This window comes from Oncorhynchus clarkii, chromosome 32, assembly GCF_045791955.1.
Source record: "Oncorhynchus clarkii lewisi isolate Uvic-CL-2024 chromosome 32, UVic_Ocla_1.0, whole genome shotgun sequence".
In the NCBI taxonomy this organism is placed as follows: Eukaryota; Metazoa; Chordata; class Actinopteri; order Salmoniformes; family Salmonidae; genus Oncorhynchus; species Oncorhynchus clarkii.
Window position 1 is genome coordinate 15,256,260 of NC_092178.1, and position 26,896 is coordinate 15,283,155.

The following is a 26,896-nucleotide window of genomic DNA, read 5'->3' on the forward strand; positions in this document are numbered from 1 at the left end:
GATCCAATGTTGACCTAAATGACTAATGATGATAAATACAATCCACCTGTGTGTAATCAAGTCTCCGTATAAATGCACCTGCACTGTGGTAGTCTCAGAGGTTTGTTAAAAGCGCAGAGAGCATCATGAAGAACAAGGAACACACCAGGCAGGTCCGAGATACTGTTGTGAAGAAGTTTAAAGCCGGATTTGGATACAAAAAGATTTCCCAAGCTTTAAACATCCCAAGGAGCACTGTGCAAGCGATAATATTGAAATGGAAGGAGTATCAGACCACTGCAAATCTACCAAGACCTGGCCGTCCCTCTAAACTTTCAGCTCATACAAGGAGAAGACTGATCAGAGATGCAGCCAAGAGGCCCATGATCACTCTGGATGAACTGCAGAGATCTACAGCTGAGGTGGGAGACTCTGTCCATAGGACAACAATCAGTCGTATATTGCACAAATCTGGCCTTTATGGAAGAGTGGCAAGAAGAAAGCCATTTCTTAAAGATATCCATAAAAAGTGTTGTTTAAAGTTTGCCACAAGCCACCTGGGAGACACACCAAACATGTGGAAGAAGGTGCTCTGGTCAGATGAAACCAAAATTGAACTTTTTGGCAACAATGCAAAACGTTATGTTTGGCGTAAAAGCAACACAGCTGAACACACCATCCCCACTGTCAAACATGGTGGTGGCAGCATCATGGTTTGGGCCTGCTTTTCTTCAGCAGGGACAGGGAAGATGGATGGAGCCAAATACAGGACCATTCTGGAAGAAAACCTGATGGAGTCTGCAAAAGACCTGAGACTGGGACGGAGATTTGTCTTCCAACAAGACAATGATCCAAAACATAAAGCAAAATCTACAATGGAATGGTTAAAAAATAAACATATCCAGGTGTTAGAATGGCCAAGTCAAAGTCCAGACCTGAATCCAATCGAGAATCTGTGGAAAGAACTGAAAACTGCTGTTCACAAATGCTCTCCATCCAACCTCACTGAGCTCGAGATGTTTTGCAAGGAGGAATGGGAAAAAATGTCAGTCTCTCGATGTGCAAAACTGATAGAGACATACCCCAAGCGACTTACAGCTGTAATCGCAGCAAAAGGTGGCGCTACAAAGTATTAACTTAAGGGGGCTGAATAATTTTGCACGCACAATTTTTCAGTTTTTGATTTGTTAAAAAAGTTTGAAATATCCAGTAAATGTCATTCCACTTCATGATTGTGTCCCACTTGTTGTTGATTCTTCACAAAAAAATAGTTTTATATCTTTATGTTTGAAGCCTGAAATGTGGCAAAAGGTCGCAAAGTTCAAAGGGGCCGAATACTTTCGCAAGGCACTGTATATACACACACATATATATATATATATACACACACATATATACATACATTTTTTAAAATATATCTTTATTATTCCCCGCAAACCCTACCACCCCTCCTCCAATTGGCGTAAACTAATAAACGATAACACTTAGGCTTCTACCTTCAGTTTATACGTATACACATTCAATCTAAGTTATTTGTTTTTAGTCCTTCCTCTATTTCTGATGTCCATCCAGTTTGATTTCTATTTGTAACTGTGCTATTTCACAACATTTCTGAACCTATATACATTTTACAGACCCCGTATGTTTTACATGTGTTATCTTGTTATTAGTCCCACCCTTCAGCTCCATTCAACCATCTCTTAACATCATCCATTTTGGATTTCTATTTGCCATATATCTTTCAACTGTGCTGTGATGCTTCACAAAGGTACTGAACCTTTCTATTCTCATAGCTTCTACATATTGTAAATTAAAGATTTTTTTCCTAAAATTATTATTATTATGATTGACTATGACTTTTCAAATCACCCAGTATTGCTATCTGCAGCGTTAGTTCTAGGTAAATGTTGCAATTCTTCAGCCATTCCTGGACTTGTGACCAAAAACGATCTACATATGGACAGTACCAAAATAAATTAAGAAGACAATTGACTACTTCAACATGGAGATGGCCTCAATGACATTGGCTGTGCTCTCTGACACCATAATGGGACAGATGCAATGTCTGTGATTGTAAAATACTATCTGTTTTCCTTGCTCTGAGCTTGTGGAGACAATGACTGAATCCATTTTCCCAATTGTTATTTTAAAAACCCTTCATTTCACATTCCAGAGAAGGTCATTGCGACCCATCTCAAAAACACTGAATCCTCTGGTCCGGTCTGGAGTATAAAGCTTAGCAGTGGCGCCTAATTTTACACAGACCAAAATGCAGATGCCTGTCACCAAACAGAGCCCCATATCCTCATGTTTTACCCCAGAGCACAAAGGTAATCTCAGATGCAGAGGAAGTGTTGCTTCGTTAATAGGCTATACTTCAGCAAATTGATTGTCATCAATTGTTATTATAGTAATTCATGTATTATTAGTGTAAAATGCCTATAATGTTTTAAAATGCTCCCCATGTCACTTTCTCTAACAGTGGACCAAAAGGCACCTGCATCTCATTTTTATATTTGACATTTAGCAGAAGCTCTTATCCAGGTGCTGCGGAATTATTTAACATACTCTTTGAAGAGGGAGGGCTTTAGATGTTTTCCAAAAGATGGGCTTCAGGGGAAAGCTCGTTTCACCATTGGGTGGGAGGGCCAAGGGTTTGAGCAGAGCCTGAAGGTAGGGAGGGGCAGTTCCCCTGGCTGATCAGTAGGCAAGTACCATGGTCTTGTAATGGATGTGAGCTTCGACCGGAAGCCAGTGGAGTATGCAGAGGGGCCGGGTGACATCGGAGAATTTGGGAAGGTTGAACGCCAGGTAGGTAGCAGCGTTATGGATAAGTTGCAGGGGTTTGATTGCAAAAGTGGGGAGCCCAGACAACAGAGAGTTGCAGTAGTCCAGACGAGAGATGACAAGTCCCTGGATTAGGACCTGCGCCGCTTCCTGTGTGAGGTAGGGTCGTACACTACCAATGTAGAGCATGAACCTGCAGGAGCGAGTCACGACAGGGTGTTGCACAGGGTCACGGCAAGTTTCTTTGTACTCTGGGAAGGGGGATACCGCCTACAGAACCAAGTATGGCTCCCCACACCTTCCACTTCCACCAGATGTGCCTCAACTTCCCCCAGACATGTTAACAGAGCAGGCTGTCAGTGGGACAGGCAGAGCTTCAGGAGAAGAGCATATTAGAAGGAGACCCATATGCCCCATCTAAACATGGACCATCAATCTGAGGAGATGATGGAACCAGACAAAAAGAGAAGGCTGTCTGGGAACCTGCAGTCAAGAGGGCCCTTTAAGTGCCTGTAGCAGCCCACAGTATCATCAATATCTAAATTATCCAGATTCTGAATTTTAGTGTGTTCTGACAAAACCAGGAACTTCCTGTTGGAGTGGGGCAGGCCAGTGATTCAGGCACTGCTTTCCCAGAGAGCATGCAGAGGGAGGTGGGATTCGGGGCTCGGCAGGGTCTACAGGATAGAACCTCCACCCAGGGAAGGCATGTACCATCTCTGATGTCACAGGAGGGAGAAAGAACAGGGAACGTCTAGTCACCATCAATGTCTTTCCCAAACAAGACGTCTCCTCTCAGCCCTGTGCACACTCATCGATCGACAGGACCAAGTAGCCCATCACCATGGAAGCATGTTTTAGAACAGCCCATGAAACATATTCCAGAACAACCGTTGAAGGAGACTGAGGGAGACACTCTTGCCATGCTGTCCACTCAGGACTCGGAGGGCCTCTGGGTGATTGCTCACTGTGCTTTATTATCAAGGAGCCCACTAAAGGACCAGACTAAGGTATTAGCTAGTGGTAGAGCCAGTAGATGTGCTGCTGATAAAACCTTGCAGGAAGAGGGAGATGCTCCCAGGGAAACACAGTTAGCAAACACTAACAATGTATATGCATGTATTTGAATGTATGCTAGTGCAAACAGATGAATGAAATGATGAACAGTTTAGATGTTGTTTTGTGTGTTGTAGGTTTAGGTTCCTGATGGCTGGAATGTAATCACTTGTTGTTTGAGCTGTCATGGTCTCCACTGGAACATTTATTATGTTTCCAGTTTAAATTCTCTCAACATTATTGCTCTTTTCCATATTTATGGCACTGAATAAAATTTGATTATCAAGTCCAAACCAATATCAAAACACATCACACAAGCATTAAAGTTTAGATTTAATTTTGAAAAACACTAAATTCACTGCTGGGTATGAATTAGAACATGTGACAAGCACTACTGGTGTATTTCCCCTCAAAAGGATGGTGCTACTGAATGCATTTGTGCCCCAATACAAAATGCATTAAAGAAATGAAAACAATTTTGTTTTACAGTAGGGTATTCCGACTAACAGGTATATAGACAAGACTTCAGTGCGCATTGAACATGACGACAAACATTTCTCTCTATGTTGATTTGTATCTACGCATATTAAGGCTTACAAATACAGAGCTGGTAATATTAGAACAATCTATTGGTGGTGATGCTACAACCATATATATTTGGGTTAGGCACATGAACAAGAGATAAGCAAGTTATATCTTACAAACTATGCAAATGCAATTAAACTCTCGCTATTGTTATCCTTTACATTTTTTCCCTTCCATTTCACTATGACAATTGCACTTGCTTGAGTAATACTGACATCTAGTCTGCTATCAATGCAATATACACTGAACAAAAATATAAATGCAACATGTAAAGTGTTGGTCCCATGTCTTATGAGCTGAAATAAAAGATCCCAGAAACGTCCCATAAGCACAAAAAGCTTATTTCTCTCAAATGTGCACAAATTTGTTTACATCCCTGTTAGTGAGCATTTCTCCTTTGCCAAAATAATCCATCCATCTGACAGATGTGGCATATCAAGAATCTGATTAAACAGCATGATCATTACACAAGTGCTCCTTGTGCAGGGGACAGTGAAAGGCCACTAAAATGTGCAGTTTTGTCACATAACACAATGCCACAGATGTAAAAAAAATAATAATAATAATTAACGTTGATGGAGTGTACATTGGCATGCTGACTGCAGGAATGTCCACCAGAGCTGTTTCCAGAGAATTTAATGTTCATTTCTCTACCATAAGCAGCCTCCAACGTTGTTTTAGAGAATTTGGCAGTACGTCCAAACGGCCCCGCAACTGCAGGCCACGTGAATGGTGTTGTGTGGGCGAGCGATTTGCTGATGTCAATGTTGTGAACAGAGTGCCCCATGGTGACGGTGGGGTTATGATACAGACAGGCATAAGCTACGGACAATGAACACTATTGCATTTTATCGATGGCAATTTGAATGCACAGAGATACGGTGACGAGATCCTGAGGCCCATTGTCTTGCCATTCATCCACCGCCATCACCTTATGTTTCAGCATGATAATACACGGCCCCATATCGCCAGGATCCGTACACAATTCCTGGAAGCTGAAAATGTCCCAGTTCTTCCATTGCCTGCATACTCACCAGACATGACACCCATTGAACATGTGTGGGATGCTCTGGGTCGACATCTACGGCAGCATGTTCCAGTTCCCACCAACATCCAGCAATTTCACAAGTCATAATCAACAGCCTGTTCAACTCTACGCGAAGGACATGTGTCGCGCTGCATGAGGTGGTCACACCAGATACTGACTGGTTTTCTGATCCACACCCCTACCTTTAAAAAAATAAGGTATCGGTGACCAACAGATAGATGCATATCTGTATTCCCAGTCAGTTAGTTAGGGCCTAATGAATTTATTTCAATTGACTGATTTCCTTATATGAACTGAAATAGTTGCATGTTGCATTTATGTTTTTGTTCAGTGTAGTATAAAAAATACATTTACAAATCTATCATGCAATATAAACATGATACAACCGTTGACTCAACAGCTAGATGTGAATAGTTGAGTATAGTAGAGTATTACAGCAAACCAAAACAGTGTATGCTAGGACATCCTGTGGAACATACTCCAACTGGCTGTTCAATTCCATCTGTGGGACATTCTCTTCATCCTACTTCTCATACAAATCAAAAGTCAACGCTTGACCTCATTTTTCAATACTTTCTGCCTCAATCCAATAAAATCACAACAGTGCACAAAACAACATGACAATGCCAAGGAGGACTGAAATTTCAGGGTTCTCTCCAATCAAAATGCACCTCCAAAATGCATCTTAATACAGTTTGTCTTATCAGGGTTGCATTTTCTGCTTTTAATTTGAAAATATGTAATTATATTGTACCCATATGTACTCATCATTTTATTGCTATGGCACACACATGTAAGTATGATACTTAGTTTAAGAAATACCTTATTTTGCACCAGCAGATTTAACAGATAAACATAATGGCTACACTTCCTCTTTATTCCAAATTTGAATGCAACTTTTTAACTAGTTTGCAAGTTTAACTAGTTCTACACATGACGAAACCTGACAAATACTGCCTGCATGTTTAAATAGTAGACCTACCATAATTCTGTGAATAGTACAGTAGTTTTGTGGAGGAGAGTGCTGTGCAACCAATAAGCTGAACAAACAGTCCCATAACAATCTACCATTTCAAAGTGCAGAGAAAAAAACAATAACAAGTCATCTTAATGGATACAACCAGGCTTACAATCAACCTACAGTACTACTAGCTAGTCAGTTACAGTGTCTGGTTTGTCCTTTTATTACTTGTAATAGCCAGCCTATATGGGTTTGTGAAATCTTTGACGCAGAGGGAAAAGGGAGGAGAGAAAGAGGAATAAGTGGGGGTGTGAGAGAGATGAGGACGATGAAATATCAGCGATCAGCCAGCGATCTCTGTGGGTTCTGTCACCAGTTTGGATCCGTCCCAAACCGTCTTGAACTGCTCAGGAACTGGGAACTCCCTCTGTTAAACACACAATGTTTAAAACAAAACCACACTTAGCCACACTCTCACTCAGTCTCATACTTATACTCATCTCTCTCTCTCTCTCTCTCACACACACACACACAGTCTGAAATGCAAACACAACACACTTTCATACACACTCACATAGTCATCGTCCTGCGGTACCAGGATGTTCATCTCAGAGCTCTTGGCGCTGATAATCTCACAGTCCAGAGCGTCCTTACTCAGGTAGACTTGGCAGCCCTCCGTCTTGTTGATAGACATGGTGGGAACTCTACCCATCACCTGGATAAAAGTAGTGCAGAGCATCAGCACAGATTCATCTATCTTATAACTAGTCTCGAGACTGGAATTTATCCTGACCACGTAACCTCACCAGAAGAAATGATGGCCCAACATAATGTATAAAAATAAAAGTGTCAGTACCTTACATCTACTATAGCTTCACAGCGGGTACATTGGAGTTGAACTTCAGATGCAGAGAGGATATGTTATTATGTTATTTTCTAGAACATGTATGAAATTTGAGCTGACCTGCAACTTAATGTCTTTAGAGTTGATGACTTCCACAATGCCAACAACGTTGTCAAACACCAGACCAAGCTTCTTACAGTTATCTGTCAGAGGTGAACATCACAGAAAAACATGAAATCGGTGAGGGTTTAGAGAGAGAGAGAGAGAGAGAGATATACCGGATTGATGCTGTCAAAGACAACAAAGAAATTGTCCACTGTACAGTATATGGCCATGCCTTTGCAAATGACGTTGCCATATACATAATCAAATCTTAATAACAGAACTATAACAAATAAAACAATGGATGGTTGAACTCACCCACAATGATGGAGTTGATCTTTCCCTTTATCTGTAAAGTAGAGTTGCTGCAGCCGAAGACATAGGCCACCTGTCTCAGCTCTGGCTCCTCGATAACCAGGTCATGAGCCTGGTCAAAGTACTCCTGTGGGGTGAAACAACAAACAAGACCTGTGACCATCTGACCCATCTCATGTTTGACCCTTCACTTTTGGATGACCTCATTGGGTTTAGCACCAGACATCACAATCGCCTCTGAAAGAATACAGTCACACAAACAGCAGTCTTGGTCTTTGAATCTGTGAGGCACCTAAACTTTCCTGAATCACTAGGAAAAAAATTATTAAGTGCCTCCATGTCCTCCATTTATACTGAACAATAATATCAACGAAACATGTAAAGTGTTGGTCCCATGTTTCATGAGCTAAAATAAAAGTTCCCAGAAATGTTTCATGTGCACATAAAGCTTATTTTCAAGAATTATGGGCACAAATTTGTTAGTGGGTTTGCACAACCAAAGAATTTCTGCACAAACAGTCAGAAACCGACTTAGGGAAGCTCATTTGAGTGCTCATCGTCCTCTCCAGGATCTTGGCCTGACTGCAGTTCGGCGTCATAACCGACTTCAGTGGGCAAATGCTCGCCTTTGATGGCCACTGGCATGCTGGAAAGTGTGCTCTTCAAGGATGAATCCCAGTTTCAACTGTACCGGGCAGATGGCAGCCACCGTGTATGGCGTTGAGCGGTTTGCTGATGTCAACGTTGTGAACAGATGGTGGCGGTGGGGTTATGATGCGGGCAGGCATAAGCTACAGACAACGAACACAATTGCATTTTATCGATGGCAATTTGAATGCATAGAGATATCGTAACGAGATCCTGAGGCCCATTGTCTTGCCATTCATCATGTCTGCATACTCACCAGACATGTCACCCACTGAGCATATTTGGGATGCTCAGGATCGACCTATACGACAGTGTGTTCCAGTTCCCGCCAAAATCCAGCAACTTCACACAGCCATTGAAGGAGTGGGACAATGTTCCACAGACCACAAACAACAGCCTGATCAACTCTATGCGAAGGAGTCGCATCCCTACCTTTTTTTAAAGGTATATGTGACCAACAGATGCATATCTGTATTCCCAGTCATGTAAAATGCATAGATTAGGGACTAATGAATTTATTTCAATTGACTGATTTCCTTATAAGAACTGTAACTCAGTCAAATCTTTGAAATTGTTGCATGTTTAAATTTTTGTTCAGTGTAGACAGGGTTGGGGAGTAATATAATCCATTACATGTAAGTGATTACAAAAAAAACGGTAACTGTGATCCGTTACGTTACCAGCAAAAAATATTGTAATCAGATTACAGATTGAAAAACTAGATGATTTCTTCTGGGATTACTTTTAAATTCAGAAAGGATGTTTGCGGAAAAAAAATCTTTGACACTTCTCTGTTTTCTCAAAGGCATTCAAATCAGCATTGAAAAAAGGCGCAAGTTTAACTTTGTTCCACCTGAGCGAGTCTGACCACAAGTCAGAGACCACTATGATGACACACCAAATGTGTTTGATGGATTGTGGGAAAAGAGCAGGAATAGGCATTCGTAGGCTACAGTCCAAGCTATGGTCTTCCAATTGTGTGACTGCTGTCAGCAACCAAAGATTATCCAACTTGAATAAATGCTTGGAGATAAGGATGACAGCAGTGGTACATAACCTACGGGCGATACTGATATCACTTATTATTGATATCTAGGCTACATAGCACATTGATGTGAATCACACTGCTGCTCTCTTATTTATCTATTTGTGGTTGTTGTGGATGGCTGTTCACAAATCTGTGTATTTGAACCCAATAATGGTTGAATTCAAGAAGTTTAAGCTGCCGATCAATCATTGTTTTTGAAACCATTGGACAGCCAGTGAAAAATGTATTCTTGCAACAGCTGCATAGTGCAGATCCCAGCCTATGGAATAAAAGTTGGGCTTTTATTGCTCAATGTAATTCATGCTGATAAAAAATAAATAATTCATAGGCCTAATGGACACATGCTCAAACTTGCACACTTTTGATAGACTTAAAAGTGGCAATCGGTAGTTGCTACATCCAATTTTGGACTTATATATCCATTGAGTCTTGAAGAATATAATTTATAAATGCCTCATGAGTTTAATTAAACTGTCACACTCCATGAGAACCCAAAATATTACCTTGTTTTACTCCAATGTTTATAAACATTGTAAATGTAACAACCTGTATAGCCTCATAACATGGTTAAAACAATCATGTATATATCATGGATGGTCAGTCTTTGCATCAATAGCTCTGTCTATTCATCTGAGAGTGGTTACATTTCTCCAGGCCCATCCCTCATATTTTTACCAAAACAGAGGCAGGTTGCCATTTTGTTATGGTTTTATCTGTGGATTTGACCTATAAACAGCTGTATATTATCAAGATATCAACGTGTTACCAACAAAAAGGTAAACAACAGGCCTATCGCAAATGCAGCATATGGCATTAATTTATCACATGTAAATAGCACTTTTCAGTAGTTCTCAAAGCAGGCCATTACATGAGCGCAGCATTTATTTTTCAACTCAAATCAAATGAGCCCAATCTGTCTTCCATGACAACAAAATCATAAACAACAGAGTAGAGCTGGCTAATAAGTCCTTTGTTTTGGGGTCATGCTCAAGTAAAACAATTTGGAAAATCTATACTTCCGTAATTCCAAATCCTGTTCTTGAAGATCAAGGGGTATAACATTTATTGGAATGACTGGAATTCTAATAGACTTCGGATTTTAATGTAAAGATATAATTTAATCGTATTATTATATGTAGCAGAAAGTATATGGGTTAGAAGAAGCCTACATAACCAACCATAAAGCAAAATGTAACATTCATTTATGGCCAGCTATGTAAACCTTAACACTGATTTATCCTGCAGTAGATGTCATTCTGTTGGTAACATACATTTTTGTCTTCTTCTAACGCCTCTTAAGGGGAAAGTCATCTAAACGTAACTGAATGTAATCAGATTACGTTACAGAGTTTAGGTAATACAAAAGTTACATTGCGGATTACAATTTTGGACAGGTAACTAACGGATTACATTTACAAAGTAACCTACCCAACCCTGAGTGTAGATAATAGGACAAATTAGAAGCCTGGCATGCAAAGCAAAATAATAGGTAACGTACCACCCTCCATTTCTTCCCCTCCAGCTCCAGCAGGGGGGGTCGTTTCTGGGGAGGCGCTCTGTTGGAGGAGCCTCCGGGGTTTCGGTTCTTTGGTGGGGAGGCATGATGCTCTCCTCCCTGGGTGCGAAGGGAGGGGTTCTTATGGGTCATCTGGTCCTTTGAGATGTGCTTTAATGCTAGTGGACAGAGAGAGGGTACTTACTTGTATTCACTTGTTTAGAAGTTATTGTTTTAGTACAAAAATCTATAATAAAATGTATGATCTCAAAATCAAACAAATTTTACCCTAACTGTTGATTAATAAACACCATAGAAATATAATGACTATTTCTATGTCCTCAAAACACAGCAACTCTCTTCAATTCTCCCTCTCTTTCTCCTTCTGTTTCTCTTCCTCTTCCTCGTCTTCTCTCCTGTCTTGGCTACCTTTAGTGATGTCAGCTCCCTGGTTCAGCTGGGCGAACAGGGCTGAGTGCTGGGCAGTGGTGCTCTCAGGACTCTGTAACTGTTGATTCAACCCACATCCTCCCTCTTCAACTCTCCCTCCCTTTCTTCTTCTGTTTCTCCTCCTCCTTCTTTTCCCTCCCTCCCTCTCTCCCCCTTCTGCAGTTGGATCAGAGCTCTTCAACCCCTGGGTGACGGTGGCTTGGCTACCTTTAGTGATGGCTTCTCCTTGATTCAGCTGGGCGAAGAGAGCTGAATGCTGGGCCGTGGTGCTGTCGGCCTGGGGCGGTTCGCCTGTGAAGACTGGTGGGGGTCCAGGGGGTGGAGGTGGTGGAGGGGGGCAGGGACAACCAGGGGCAGGGGTGAACAAAGAGGGAGGCGCAATGGGACCCTGTGGGAGAGAGAGAGAGAGAAAGGCATGTTACTGTGAATCAAGACAAGATGATAGTGAGAAGGGTTCTGGAAATACAGTTGTACTTCTTCCCCTGGCCAGCAGGTGGAGTATAGGACAAATATTTATATTCAACTGGTTTCTTATAGCAGAGGTGCCAAAGCCAAGAGCTGGGTTAAAACAAAAGCCTTCACACCTTGTCCCTGTGGCTCTCCAGGACCATAGTTGTCCAACCCTGGCCAATAGGAATCGTATCTAAAGTGGAGCTGTGTCAGGGGGCTGTTCTTAATATGCATATGATGATCAAGTGCAGATCTAAATTCTTTGACTGACGCTGGGATTCAATCCGACAATGCAGATTTTAAATACAATGTTCGCAGATATTGCATTCACGGTAAACGCTGCATATGCTGGGTCAATCAGAGATTTCCTTTAAATGTCAGGTGTGCTATAACACGGTTCTAAGGCGGGTTGGATTGAATCCCAGCCTAAGTCCTGCTGCTCTACTATAGATGCCTTTTTTCTCACTGAAAGCCTTACTTACCAAGCTAATGAACATATTCATTTAAAGCCACCTGCCTGCCAACTCCAGTAAAGACAAGCAGACAGTCTCTCTGTCTCTTTCTGTGTCGGTCTGTCGGGGTCTGACTGCAGACTGCACAGCTGCCGCGGATAGTTACACATGGTCCACCTTCAATGCTCAAACAAGCCACAACAGCTGTACATATGCCCAAGAATTAGAGCTGAGTGCAATGAAATGAAGTCAGAGCTGTGTGCGTGTATATGTGTGTGAGAGTGTGTGCATGTGTGCCTGCCCTTCTGAACAGCAGCCGCCAGATTAGAGTTAGGAGAAAAGCCCAGTAGTTTAAGTTACGCCGTGGGGTGTGTTGAAGCAGGTGTGTAGGGCCTGAGACACAGGGCTTTTGTTGGGTCTTTCTTTTTTGAAGAAAACCTCCATTAAAGTCCACCCTGAGGACCACCTGTCCTCTCCCAACACACACACACACACACACAAAACCCTGACACCTAATGGCAGGAGGAACAGCTGACATACAGCCACTGCATGCTCTCGGGTTTCACTCCATACACACACACACACACGTGCACAGGCACACACACAGTCCATCAAATTGTGTGGCAGCCTGTGTCCCTCAAAGGACCACATAGAGGATTCTGGCATATCACTGAAAAAAGACAGTGGCCTTGACCTGAGTTCAAAACTCTTTACATTTTAGAGACTAAATGTGAAGTTTAAGGAGTTTTACTTTTAGTTTTATTATCACGTAAAAAGCCAAACAAATAAATGCTTCACTTCCACTGGAAGCAGGGATATGATTTCTGACTTGAAACCTGCCCTACAGTTGGACTTTCTTTTCAGAGAGGAGGGGAAGAGAAATGATGTAGGATCTTAATTTGATCACCCTGTTGTTGCAGGAAATATCAGACTTGATTTGCCCTAACAAAAAATGTATCAACTAGTGGAGCCTGGTGAGAGGAGCTATAGGAGGACGGGCTCATTTTAATGGCTGGTGAGAGGAGCTATAGGAGGACGGGCTCATTTTAATGGCTGGAATGGAATAAAAGGAATGGAGTCAAACATGTGGTTTCCATATGATTTGATATCGTTAAATTAATTCCATTCCAACCATTACAATGAGCTGTCCTCCTATAGCTCCTCCCACCAACCTCCACTAGTATCAACATCTACAAAAATGTCCATTAATTAATGATCAACTAATTAATTATAATCCACACAATAATTTCCAGTTGCTGCAGGATTATTTTCCTGCTGTGAGAAACTGGTCAAATTAAAATCCTACATCTGTAGAAGAAGAGCATGAATTCCCAGCAAACTTTTATAAACAGAAGTGTGTGTGATGGGACAGGGCGGGGGGTTTGACTCTACAATTGCACAATTGAGAACCATAAAGCAGCCACCAGAATACCAGGGACCAAGTCGTTCATACAGGCTGGTCCTTACGCCACCAACTGCCTGCCTGCATTACTACACATAGAAATATACACTGCGTGGTAATTAACATGAGAACTACTGTACATCCTAAATGGCACCATATTATATAGTGCACTACTTTTGATCAGTGCCCTATGGGCTCCATGTAGGAAATAGGGTGCCATTTGGGATGCAAGCCCTGAACTGCTTCAGCAATATGGCAACGGAAAACCACAGTCAGGCTCTGCTGCGCATGAAAACAATTGGACATGCCATAATAATCAGACTATTATGTCTCGAGGCAAACTGTAATTCATTGAGTCTTGTTCCTGTCTGTTTAAACCTGTATGGCAAGCAGTGTTATAGTTCATCCATAGGGCCAGGTGCGTTTTCTGACCATGTGACCTGATCACGAAAAATCCTGGTCCTATTTATCCAATGTCAGATAAAAGTTCTGAGAGGTTAGGCAGTTAGACCTGAGTTTTTCCTGCTCAGGTTACACAGTTGGGAAAAACTCATGGCCTTGTTCCTATTCCTCCAACATATGTCGAAGTGCTGAGTGCTCAGGGCAGGGTTGAGGAGGTTGGATCAGGAGCTATTTGCTGCTGTAACACATACAATAGATAATGGAATGTAGAGGGAATGCCCCACTGGACGTTAGCTAGAGGATTGTAGTCCTGAAGCACTGTAAATTACAGTCTGTAATAAAAAGACATAGTAACTGTTCATGATAGGTCTTTACATGACTGATGTTTTTCTATTGTCTCACTCCCAACTCAATACTATGAAAATATAATTACACTGCTGTTTCACTCTTTTGTAACGATGTTATGAAAGCTACTCACAGTCTTGCTCCAGACCAGGCCTGTTATGTGATGCTGTTTAATGAAGGCCTGGAGCTCAGTCCAGATGGACAGGTAGGACCTCACCCACTCCACATGACGCTTGTCTCTACAGAGAGAGGGACAAGAGGAGAGGGGGATGACAATTAGTGAGATGTAAACAGAGACGGACGAAGACAGAGAGAGAAACAGACGGACAGACTGATCAGGAAGAAAGATATACATAGAGCAACAATAATCTGCAAAGTTGCTTATCAGCAACAGTTGATGTAATCCACCAGCAGCCATACTCACAAGTCTTTATAGTCTTTCAGAACTCTGTTAGTGTAGAAAATGGCAGCATCATTCATCTCCTTCACATAGGGAACTGGCTTCTGGCTCTGGAAGAGAGATGGAGACACCAGAGGAAAAAATTGTAAAACAAAGCTGACCCCATATAAATTCAGACAGCAGACAGACTCTGCATTCAATGACATATGGACAGAGAAATGGAGAGAATATTATTATGTCACTCACCACCTATTGGACAGAAATGCATTAAACCACAGTGACTGTACAGTAGACAAGCCATATATACACACACAAAGGATAGGCCACATGCATCTTTGGCTAGTGTCGAGCAAAGACTCAAGAGAATGTGGTGACGTGAGCGTTCAAACAGGTTTGACACAAATCGTGTGAAACAGTGGCTCCCTGGCAAACAGTAGACTTGTTCTGACAGAGTCCAGACCACAATTTCAGTCTCAAAGCAGCTTGAGTGGACGGGATTTGATGAATGTAATGGTATGGATATTATATCAACATTCAACAGAACCAGTTTTTTCACTGGTAGTTTAGAAACACAAAGGAGAGGGAAAAGGAGACACATAGTGAAGAAGATGCATGGTCCAAGACGGTCAGAAATAGAGACCTGTGTCGCTGCCCTATGTGCCACCAAAGTGAGTGAGTAAATGGGTGATGACGAGGTTAGATAAGTGAACAGTTAGTTTTCTCCTCACCACAGCAACCCAGCCCAGCGCTGGGATGCTCTCGCTGACAGCTGATAGGTGGTTGAATTGGCTGCTGCCACGGTTACGCTCCCGGAAGTTCTGAATCTCCTGGATCTTCTCTGAGATAGGCTTTAGCAGGTCAGCCAGCTCCATCTGGGAGAGAGATACAGGGGGGGAGATGGAGGAAAGAAATGCTGAACAAAAACTGAACAATATCACAGGTGGTGTCTTTTATATATACGTAACTGACAATATAAAAATAGCATTTATCAATGACTGTTAAAACTCAACACCCATAAATTCCTCTGTAATAGTGCTCTTGGCAGCTCACATATTCAATAGTCTGAGAGCACCACTCTCAATGGTCCAGTTACTCCAGTTCTGCTACCTTGGTTATAACGGATTGCCTTGCCCACAAGCAACCTGCCATGCAAGCCAGCTGGATGTAAATGACAGTTTAGAACTGGGCTACTGGGACTTTATTAGAAGGACCCTATTTTCAATAGGAACTTCCAGATCCCTTCTTGCTTCCATCCTTCTTTCCCGCTTTCCTCCCTCCCCTCCCAGCATTCCTCTGTTCATTAGGAGATCCCTCTGGCCTTGTAAGGCACTGGGGAAAGGAATGCATTGTTTCCCTAGTAATACTGCTGTACAGTTCTCTTATTTTGACCTGTATCTAAACTGATGTTGCTATGACAATTTAACTAAATATTCCCTGCCTTGTCGATATGCTGTGGGAAAGATAAACAAGTATAATCATTTCTGTTTCTTTATTTAGCTTTATTTTGAGAAATGATGTGATTATTCTTGTGTTGCTAAGGCAACAAATTGAATTGCATTATGGGTTAGATACATTTGCTCTTACAAAAATGTATTTTGATTGAACATGCTTTAAGGTTTTGATATGTTGTCACAATAAACACATAATAAAGTACATCATCCAGTGTATGAGGTCATCCAATCAGTGGGTTAACTACTAAAAGACAGCCCCTCCTAAGGAACGTTTACAGACGTGGAGAGGATGAAATAATCCTCTTTTCCACCACATCCTTTAATAAGACTGTTCAATGGGATCTGGAGAGAGTGAAAGTAAAAAGTCAGTCGACTTTCGTATGAAAGGACTGTCTATCTCGTGTGTCAGAGGGAGAGGCAAAGAGAGAGGACCCTTTTTTGAACAAATTCTTGCCCAAATCAAACGCACATGATTTTCATAACCCGAAATAGACAGTCCTTTCATAGGTAGGACCAACGTCGACTGACTTTTTACTTTCACTATCTACAGATCCCATGGAAAATAACTTGCTAGAGGATTCTAAAAAGAAAACCACTTCTACATGAAATGTGATGATAAGACTCAGGAAGTTTTCCAATACATCTGTGATGATGATAAGCCCAGACGGTCAACAGAGCCGGGTCAAATCATGTGGTCAGGAAAACCTCCCGGCCCTCGTGATGATTCATCTGTCAGTTCTACATATCTCTGAGGCTAGAGATCTCTCTCCCTTGTCTGGCCCAACGCTTCTACCCGCCACGCTACCTAAAGTGTACGATCAAGCTATTTGATCTGTATCATATCAGCGTACAATATCTGATATCATGGCTTGGCATCCAATATGCTGACATTCACAGACATGCCAGGCTGTGAGCTATAATGCAAACATGATATCAACGTTCCTAGTGAAAGTAACAAAGAAAAAAACTATGGTGGGATTTTACAGGGTAAAGCCTCGCAGCAGAGCAGAGGGCTGGCGAGGCATATGGGATAAACACCCATATGAAAAAATATTATAGTATACTATGATGTAAATACGGTACTATTACTATATTTACATACTATAGTATTCACTGTAGTGTTTTTGTGGACATGATTGTAGTATACTGTAGTAAAGTTGACTATAGTATAAATACTGTAATATTACTGTTTTATATACTATAGTAGTTACTGTGGTATTTTTTGTTTTTTTATCTTTGACATAGAAGTGGGGCTTCCTCCTTGAGGAAACCTACTGGGCAAATACTAAGACCAAATTGTCCATAACCTGGAGTCTGAACACAATATATGGTCTATACTTGGCATGTTGGTTTCTCACTCATGGGTGGCACAAATAGAGAGGGGAATGTGTAACCTTTATTTAACCTTTATTTAACTAGGCAAGTCAGTTAAGAACAAATTCTTATTTACAATGACGGCCTACCCCGGGCCAAACCCGGATGACGCTGGGCCAATTGTGCGCTGCCCTATGGGACTCCCAATCATGGCCGGATGTGATACAGCCTGGAATCGAACCAGGGACTGTAGTGACGCCTCTTGCACTGAGATGCAGTGCCTAAGACCGCTGCGCCATTCAGGAGCAATGGGTGGAGTATATGCAAATTAAATACTGTAGTATTACTATAGTAAAAACTGTAGTATATACTATACAAATTACTGTAGTGTTTTTGCAGACATTATTGTAGTATTTACTAGTGTTTTTTGCAGATAATACTGAACTATTTAATATATGTAGTGTTCTACAGTATACTACAAAATGTTATCGTAAGGACAACACATGATCAAGGGATAATACAGTGTGCAGTATAGAATTCTACAGTATGCTACAAAATTCTGTAGTAAGTACTACACATGATCGAGGAATACTAGAGTGTAGTATAGTTTTCTATAGTATCCTGCAGTTTACTACAGAATAATATAGTAAGTCCTATACTATTCTATTGTAAACTGTAGTTTTTTTTTATGTGGGCGGGCACACACACACACACACACACACACACACACACACACACACACACACACACACACACAGAGACAGAGTGATGGGCCGTGACGGGGTCAGGTGAACCCAGCTTCAAACACACACACACACACACAAACACACACACACATCCACCCATACACGGAGCGGCTCAAATATAGAACATGCCCATAAAAAGCCACGGAGCACAACCCCGGGCCAGTGCCGTGGAGAGAAAAACCAGAGGTTTTACCAGCAGCTCTGGGGTCCCTATGGGAGAGCTGTACAGGGTCACAATCTCTTTTCCACCAGAGGCAATGATTTAGGTTTATATAAAACTATGTACTATGTGAAAATGTGTCCATACAGTATCTGTGTGGTTTTGTAGTAGATTTCTCTGGGGGTATATTGATTGACAACAATATATTTTGGGGGGGGGCTAAATCAATGCCTCTCCAATTTGAGGATTGTCAGTTCTGCCAATGCCATTGTGGATCGTCACCCAAATTCTCAGAGAACAGCGACAAGAGTCTCTCTACAGCAGGGATTCCCAATCTCGGTCCTGGGGACAGCTGATTCAAATAATCAGTACTGGCTCTCTACAGTCTCTCTTAACAGGCTACAGGCTCTCTTAACAGGTTCTCTACAGGCTACAGGCTCTCTACAGGTTCTCTACAGGCTACAGACTCTCTACCGGCTCCACACTCTCTACAGGCTCCACACTCTCTACAGGCTCCACACTCTCTACAGGCTCCACACTCTCTACAGGCTCTACTGGCTCTCTGCTGGCTCTTAACTGTCTGAAGTAAAGATACAGGAAGTTCTCCTCACTAGTTCACGTCCACATTGATTTCCTGTTTTTTTGTAATGATATTTACACACTACGAGGTCGAAATAACACTCTGAAATTGTAAAAATTATGCTAATGCACTTTTAGTGTAAGATGTGGTGGGATGGAGTTTTTAGCCCACAGCATGACATCACGATCTGATTATTCTGACCAATCCTCTTTTATTGTCACGTTCTGACCTTTATTTCCTTTGTTTTGTATTTATTTAGTATGGTCAGGGCGTGAGTTGGGTGGGCAGTCTATGTTTGTTTTTCTATGATTTGGGGATTTGTATGTTTCGGCCTAGTATGGTTCTCAATCAGAGGCAGGTGTCATTAGTTGTCTCTGATTGAGCATCATACTTAGGTAGCCTGGGTTGCACTGTTTGTTTGTGGGTGATTGTCTATGCTAGTTGCTTGTGTCAGCACAGGTCTCATTTGTAACTTCACGGTCGTTATTGGTTTATTGTTTTTGTATGCAGTGTTCAGTACTTTCTTTAATTAAATATTCACTATGAACACATACAACGCCGCGTTTTGGTCCTCTGATCCTTCTCGCCTCTCCTCTTCAGATGAAGAGGAGGAAGACTGACATTTATTTGCATATGTATCCTCCTACTATGAAGTGGTAAGCGAGGTAGGCTCTAGTCAGAATAGACGAGCCTATCCGCCAATCAGGGCTGTGTATGTATATATATAAACATTTGTATCAACACGCCCATACGATCAGACTGAGCATTTCAATGGCAAAGGCAGCTAAGGGAAATAAATTATTTAAAAAATATTTCGCTTTTTTAAATGAAATAAACACAGTGATTTATTAGACATACAGTGATGATTGAAACATTTAGAAGACTGCATGGGGTCTTTAAGCAAACAGTCAATGCAGCCACCACCCACCACCGTCCTCGCCTCTCCATCTCCTCCCCTCTCCTCTCTTATTCCCTTCCTCTCTGTCCCCTCCCTCCGCTTAAACCCTTCCTCCTTGTTTGTGTATCAGACAATTGGTGAATTCTTTCTCACTGCCTCTTGACCAATGACCTGCGAGATATGAGTTAATCACTTCCTGTTCAGATTGGGGCTCTGCCCCCCACCCCCCTCCTCCTGGTTCAATACAAACAAACAGCCAATGCGATGATATCACGTTAACCTCCCCTTCCTCTCCGTACTCCCTCCCTTTCCCCCCTCAATTCCCCATATGTGAATGTGTTGTATTAGTGTTCTTTTTTAAAGGGGGTTAATCCCTATGTGAACAGAGCTCCGGGGCACCGCATGGCTACCCACTGGCCCAGCAGCACTGGGAAACACAGAGAGGCCTGGAAAAGGCTGCTGCTGGAACACTGGAATGGGTGATACTGAAATGAGCAATACTGAACTGGGTGATACTGAAATGAGCAATACTGAACTAGCCGACACTGAAATGAGCAATACTGAACTGGCCGACACTGAAATGAGCAATACTGAACTGGCCGACACTGAAATGAGCAATACTGAACTGGCCGACACTGAAATGAGCAATACTGAACTGTCCGACACTGAAATGAGCGATACTGGGACACTGTAATGGGCGACACTGGCTACATTACAGTAGATAACAGTAGATAAGTGCACATTGGATAACTGTGTTGAAGTGCAGTGCAGTTGGCCAACAGTCCTGATCCATACACATTTGTTTACTTGCTTTGGGTATCTGCATTCAGGACAGTTCTCCAAGCCATTAAACATATCATCCTTACCGGAGCAGGCTCCTGGTGTGTGGTGGCCATTTTGAGGAAGCTTCTCTGAAGCTGCAGAGCGTTGTTCACCATCTCCGCCTGTCAATCACAGAGGTTAAAATGTCAAATATGAGATTATTATAAGCCACACTCTGCACTGCATCATGCTGGTAACAATGCATTAGTCAGGTCCCACAAGGCATGTCCCATGTTTGGGAAAACCTCCAGAGGAACTCCGGTTTTGCCATAAAAGGAGCTTTCCTAACTTAAAAAAACACCTCTAACCCACACACCCCCTCCTCCTCATTTCACTGTGATGGGAGAAGGAGATTAAGTGAATGTTGTTTTACGAAAGAAAAGACCCATGAAGGAATATCCTCCCCCATCCCCCAGTCCCATTTCACCACATATTAAGGCTATTTCACTGTCGTTCTGCTTTTCCACATATTAAAGTCCTCACTTATTTAATTCCCATTTGAAATCATGTCTCCCTTGAGAAAGGGATTTCTGCAATTGGACTTGCTACCAGTGCCTGGTATGAATCAAGGTTCAAATGTTGGCTTTATTTTGGGAGTCTGAAGAGAAATCATCAAAGTGGTTGCCAACATGATTACAAGCCACAAACTACACCTCATCTCCCTTTGGAAAACGGCCTGACATCTTCGTGGAAAAGGTCCTTGTGTCGCGTTTTAAATATTGGAATGTAGGGTTAAAGTTCAAACACACTCCCGCCATTGGCTTTGTAGGGGACAGGAAACAAACTGTAATTTAAAGCACTCCTACTCCTCCCATCTATCTAGAGTGGTTTTCTGTAGAGAGCCGGAGTGGTTTTCCCTGGCCAAGCCCTGGACCCCACACAGTCAGAGGTTCCCAGAGCCAACTTCTTTGAGAGATAAAACAAGGAGAATCTACCATGTGTCTGTCCCAAATGAAACCCAATTCCTTACAGGCTGCCATATTGGATGCATATCTCCATATAATACTAGTCCCATTGACAGAAAGCAGGCAGGGGAGTGAAGTGGTCACTAAGTGCTCCTCTCAACATTCCTCCAGCCCTACTGTCACTGGTAGAGAAAATCTCACTGTGTTAAAGATTCATCTTAAATGTGGTTGCGATTTGGCTTGGTGACAACAGTTGCATATACAGTATCATAAAATCAAGTTACACACCAAGTTTATCTCAATGGAAGTAGTAGAGCAGCCTGGGAAAACAGAGTAGTACAGCAGGACAGAGTAGTACAGCAGGACAGAGTAGTACAGCAGGACAGAGTAGTACAGCAGGACAGAGTAGTACAGCAGGACAGAGTAGTATAGCAGGACAGAGTAGTACAGCAGGACAGAGTAGTACAGCAGGACAGAGTAGTACAGCAGTAGTCCAGCAGGACAGAGTAGTACAGCAGGACAGAGTAGTATAGCAGGACATAGTAGTACAGCAGGACAGAGTAGTACAGCAGGACAGAGTAGTACAGCAGGACAGAGTAGTACAGCAGGACAGAGTAGTACAGCAGGACAGAGTAGTCAGGACAGCAGGACAGAGTAGTACAGCAGGACAGAGTAGTACAGCAGGACAGAGTAGTACAGCAGGACAGAGTAGTACAGCAGGACAGAGTAGTACAGCAGGACAGAGTAGTAGGACAGAGTAGTACAGCAGGACAGAGTAGTAGTAGCAGGACAGAGTAGTACAGCAGGACAGAGTAGTACAGCAGGACAGAGTAGTCCAGTAGGACAGAGTAGTACAGCAGGACAGAGTAGTATACAGCAGGACAGAGTAGTCCAGCAGGACAGAGTAGTCCAGCAGGACAGAGTAGTACAGCAGGACAGAGTAGTATAGCAGGACAGAGTAGTACAGCAGGACAGAGTAGTACAGCAGGACAGAGTAGTACAGCAGGACAGAGTAGTATAGCAGGACAGAGTAGTAGCAGGACAGAGTAGTACAGCAGGACAGAGTAGTCCAGTAGGACAGAGTAGTACAGCAGGACAGAGTAGTATAGCAGGACAGAGTAGTACAGCAGGACAGAGTAGTATAGCAGGACAGAGTAGCAGGACAGAGTAGTACAGCAGGACAGAGTAGTATAGCAGGACAGAGTAGTACAGCAGGACAGAGTAGTACAGCAGGACAGAGTAGTACAGCAGGACAGAGTAGTACAGCAGGACAGAGTAGTATAGCAGGACAGAGTAGTACAGCAGGACAGAGTAGTACAGAGTAGTAGCAGGACAGAGTAGGACAGAGTAGTACAGCAGGACAGAGTAGTAGCAGGACAGAGTAGTCCACAGGACAGAGTAGTATAGCAGGACAGAGTAGTACAGCAGTAGTCCAGCAGGACAGAGTAGTATAGCAGGACAGAGTAGTATAGCAGGACAGAGTAGTACAGCAGGACAGTAGTAGTAGTCCAGCAGGACAGAGTAGTACAGCAGGACAGAGTAGTATAGCAGGACAGAGTAGTAGTACAGCAGGACAGAGTAGTACAGCAGGACAGAGTAGTACAGCAGGACAGAGTAGTATAGCAGGACAGAGTAGTCCAGCAGGACAGAGTACAGCAGGACAGAGTAGTAGCAGGACAGAGTAGTATAGCAGGACAGAGTAGTATAGCAGGACAGAGTAGTCCAGCAGGACAGAGTAGTCCAGCAGGACAGAGTAGTATAGCAGGACAGAGTAGTATAGCAGGACAGAGTAGTATAGCAGGACAGAGTAGTACAGCAGGACAGAGTAGTACAGCAGGACAGAGTAGTATAGCAGGACAGAGTAGTACAGCAGGACAGAGTAGTATAGCAGGACAGAGTAGTACAGCAGGACAGAGTAGTACAGCAGGACAGAGTAGTACAGCAGGACAGAGTAGTATAGCAGGACAGAGTAGTCCAGCAGGACAGAGTAGTATAGCAGGACAGAGTAGTATAGCAGGACAGAGTAGTATAGCAGGACAGAGTAGTACAGCAGGACCAGCAGGACAGAGTAGTACAGCAGGACCAGCAGGACAGAGTAGTATAGCAGGACAGAGTAGTATAGCAGGACAGAGTAGTATAGCAGAACAGAGTAGTATAGCAGGACAGAGTAGTACAGCAGGACAGAGTAGTATAGCAGGACAGAGTAGTACAGCAGGACAGAGTAGTATAGCAGGACAGAGTAGTACAGCAGGACAGAGTAGTATAGCAGGACAGAGTAGTATAGCAGGACAGAGTAGTACAGCAGGACAGAGTAATATAGCAGGACAGAGTAGTACAGCAGGACAGAGTAGTATAGCAGGACAGAGTAGTACAGCAGGACAGAGTAGTATAGCAGGACAGAGTAGTCCAGCAGGACAGAGTAGTACAGCAGGACAGAGTAGTACAGCAGGACAGAGTAGTACAGCAGGACAGAGTAGTATAGCAGGACAGAGTAGTACAGCAGGACAGAGTAGTACAGCAGGACAGAGTAGTATAGCAGGACAGAGTAGTCCAGCAGGACAGAGTAGTATAGCAGGACAGAGTAGTACAGCAGGACAGAGTAGTCCAGCAGGACAGAGTAGTATAGCAGGACAGAGTAGTACAGCAGGACAGAGTAGTCCAGCAGGACAGAGTAGTATAGCAGGACAGAGTAGTATAGCAGGACAGAGTAGTACAGCAGGACAGAGTAATATAGCAGGACAGAGTAGTACAGCAGGACAGAGTAGTATAGCAGGACAGAGTAGTACAGCAGGACAGAGTAGTATAGCAGGACAGAGTAGGAAACTGTCTTATTTTCATCATCCATATTATCTTTTTGTGTGTTCTTATCTGCTGCTCTGGTACAAACATCACTTTGAGTTTCTGTCAGTTAAGACGCCTGCTTCGTTTCATTTACTGTAGACTAACAGTTTAAGATAAAGACAAAGACCAAATATAATGGCAGTGTGTTAACCAAGACAGCTGGTGTGTAAGTGAGAACATTTGAGGGATTTGGGGATTGAGGAGGAGACTTTGTGATCTTAATGGCACAGAGCCATTTCCCATTTGCGGCCTTGGCAAGAAGCCACTCAAACACACAAGGATAGTCAGTCATATGCAATCACACACACACATTCATTCCACTCACATGCTTCTCCACATCCTCTCCTATGGCACGGCTATTCTTCAGGTACTCTGACAACGGCCCCATCAGCAGCAGGTCAAAGGCCTCCATACACTGGGACAGACCTGGAGAGACAGGTGGAAGAAGGGAGGGAAGAAGGAGAAAACAATGCCCACTGCGTTTTTACCACAGTTTTTACCACAGTATCTTTTCCGAGTTTTACATAGAATATTACATGTTTATAAACGTTCATTGGATAAAGTTGTGTTCCCAGTTAAACCTAGAACCTCACTACCCAATGCTATACACTGCTGTCACAGTCTGGACCACTACGTTTCTACTACTCACCTCCGTTGATCCCGTTACATTCCCCGTTGGCCATGCCATTGGACACCTGCATGTTGACGGACACCTGCTCCACACGAATCACGGCCTGCTCCAGCCGCTGCACTAGCGTTTCCATGGCGATGGTCCTGGAACGAAGCAGATGAAGTCAGTGGACTGATATCCATCACTGGTGCTGTAGCCAGGGCTGGTCATGTTCCCCATGACGTCTCTCTTCTGATTTCAAGATAAATGCAATACAACCCATGACTTTTCTTTTGTGTCTAGATTTATAGGGGTTGGCTAATTTGTAGGGTCAGAGGGACATTTGAAATGCTATAGGACACTTATGACACTGCAGACACCTAAAAACCCAAAACACGATAGGATTTGTAGGGCCCTGGTGAAAAGTAGTGCACTATAAAGGGAATAGGGTGCCATTTGGAATGTAGTCAGAGTTTTTCTGGACTTCTAGCCATCTGGTCCTTTGCCACAACTTCCGCTACACAATCAATCATATCATATCATGTACACCATACCATAGGTCAGGGATCATCAACTATATTCAGCCGCGGGCCGATTTGTTCTTGAGCGGATGGTCGGGGTTCTGGAACATAATTACAAATAATTTGTAGATTGCAAATTGATCGCAAGAACCCCAAACAGATATAATGTTTGACTAAAACAATTTCAAACCTTGCTTACATTTATATACGATCACATCGTGTCTCTCAATGCATGGGAATACTTGGGAACAGACTTCTTAAATTACAATCACTTGGAGCTGATTTCCTGGTGTGTTTTTTTTTACAACCCAATTGAGATGGTTTGGGATGAGTTGAACCGCAGAGTGAAGGAAATGCAGCCAACAAGTGCTCAGCATGTGGGAACTTCTTCAAGACTATTGGAAAAGCATTCCAGGTGAAGCTGGTTGAGAGAATGCCAAGAGTGTGCAAAGCTGTCATCAAGGCATCAAGGGTGGCTACATTGAAGAATCTCAAATATAACATATATTTTGATTTGTTTAACACTTTTTTGGTTACTACATGATTCCATATATGTTATTTCATAGTATTAATGTCTTTACTATTATTCTACAATGTTGAAAATAGTAAAAAATAAAGAAAAACCCTTGAATGGGTAGGTGTGTCCAACTTTGGACTGGTACTGTATATATATATATATATATATATATATATATATATATATATATATATATATATATATATATATACACACAATAAGTAGTGCGCTGGACCTTTACTACTCCTGTATGAGCACACTGAAATAGCCGTCTGCAGAGCGGGGAGAAAAATTCAGCGCCACCACCCCTAAACATCTTCCCGCAACCATGAGGAGAGAAGGAAAGAAGGAGGCATTTCATGCATACAGAAACAGGGCATTGCTTTCAGTCATCATCCATGGAAAACTTGCTGATCTATTGGTAGCCCTGTATACTTCAGTAGCAATATTTTTTTTAACCAGAGTAATATGGTCAAAAGTAGTGCACTATAGAGGAGTCCAGGGATAGGGTGCCATTTGGGACTCAGTCATAGAAGTTCTCTTCTCTTAGTTGAGGAGAAACAGCATCTATCTGATCACCTGATCCGGTTGTTATCAGTGGAGACTGACCTCATAAGCCAGGCCATTCGCCTGATTGTATTTCTTCCTCCAGCGTTAGCAAACCAATCCCCATGCAGGGATCGGCTCCAGTGATGTCACCGTCACAGACTGGATTATGAGCCCTAACACACACACACACACACACACACACACACACACACA

At 42.7% G+C, this 26,896-nt stretch overlaps 1 protein-coding gene and 1 pseudogene across 5 annotated transcripts in view; one reads left to right on the top strand and one right to left on the bottom strand.

Annotated features, from left to right (window-relative positions):
• Positions 1 to 2,706: 2,706 nt before the first annotated feature.
• LOC139391905 (uncharacterized) lies at positions 2,707 to 3,893 on the top strand (annotated as a pseudogene).
• Positions 3,894 to 4,003: 110 nt separating this feature from the next.
• The window catches only part of LOC139391859 (adenylyl cyclase-associated protein 2-like), a 36,018-nt gene continuing 13,125 nt past the window's right edge, over positions 4,004 to 26,896 (bottom strand). The window contains exons 1-13 of one of the 5 annotated variants that reach the window (XM_071139463.1): positions 25,651 to 25,718; positions 25,136 to 25,348; positions 24,812 to 24,912; positions 20,785 to 20,862; positions 15,498 to 15,641; positions 14,794 to 14,879; positions 14,503 to 14,608; positions 11,526 to 11,706; positions 10,872 to 11,047; positions 7,681 to 7,804; positions 7,381 to 7,463; positions 6,991 to 7,131; positions 4,143 to 6,843 (exon numbers count right to left, since the gene is read on the bottom strand). In XM_071139463.1, coding sequence (XP_070995564.1) covers positions 6,760 to 6,843; positions 6,991 to 7,131; positions 7,381 to 7,463; positions 7,681 to 7,804; positions 10,872 to 11,047; positions 11,526 to 11,706; positions 14,503 to 14,608; positions 14,794 to 14,879; positions 15,498 to 15,641; positions 20,785 to 20,862; positions 24,812 to 24,912; positions 25,136 to 25,250 — 1,419 coding nt within the window. In that variant the 5' untranslated portion in view covers positions 25,251 to 25,348; positions 25,651 to 25,718 and the 3' untranslated portion in view covers positions 4,143 to 6,759. Of the gene's footprint in view, positions 6,844 to 6,990; positions 7,132 to 7,380; positions 7,464 to 7,680; positions 7,805 to 10,871; positions 11,048 to 11,297; positions 11,707 to 14,502; positions 14,609 to 14,793; positions 14,880 to 15,497; positions 15,642 to 20,784; positions 20,863 to 24,811; positions 24,913 to 25,135; positions 25,349 to 25,650; positions 25,719 to 26,896 lie in introns of those variants that run through there. The other 4 variants (XM_071139461.1, XM_071139459.1, XM_071139458.1 and 1 more) reach the window with 4 other exon arrangements.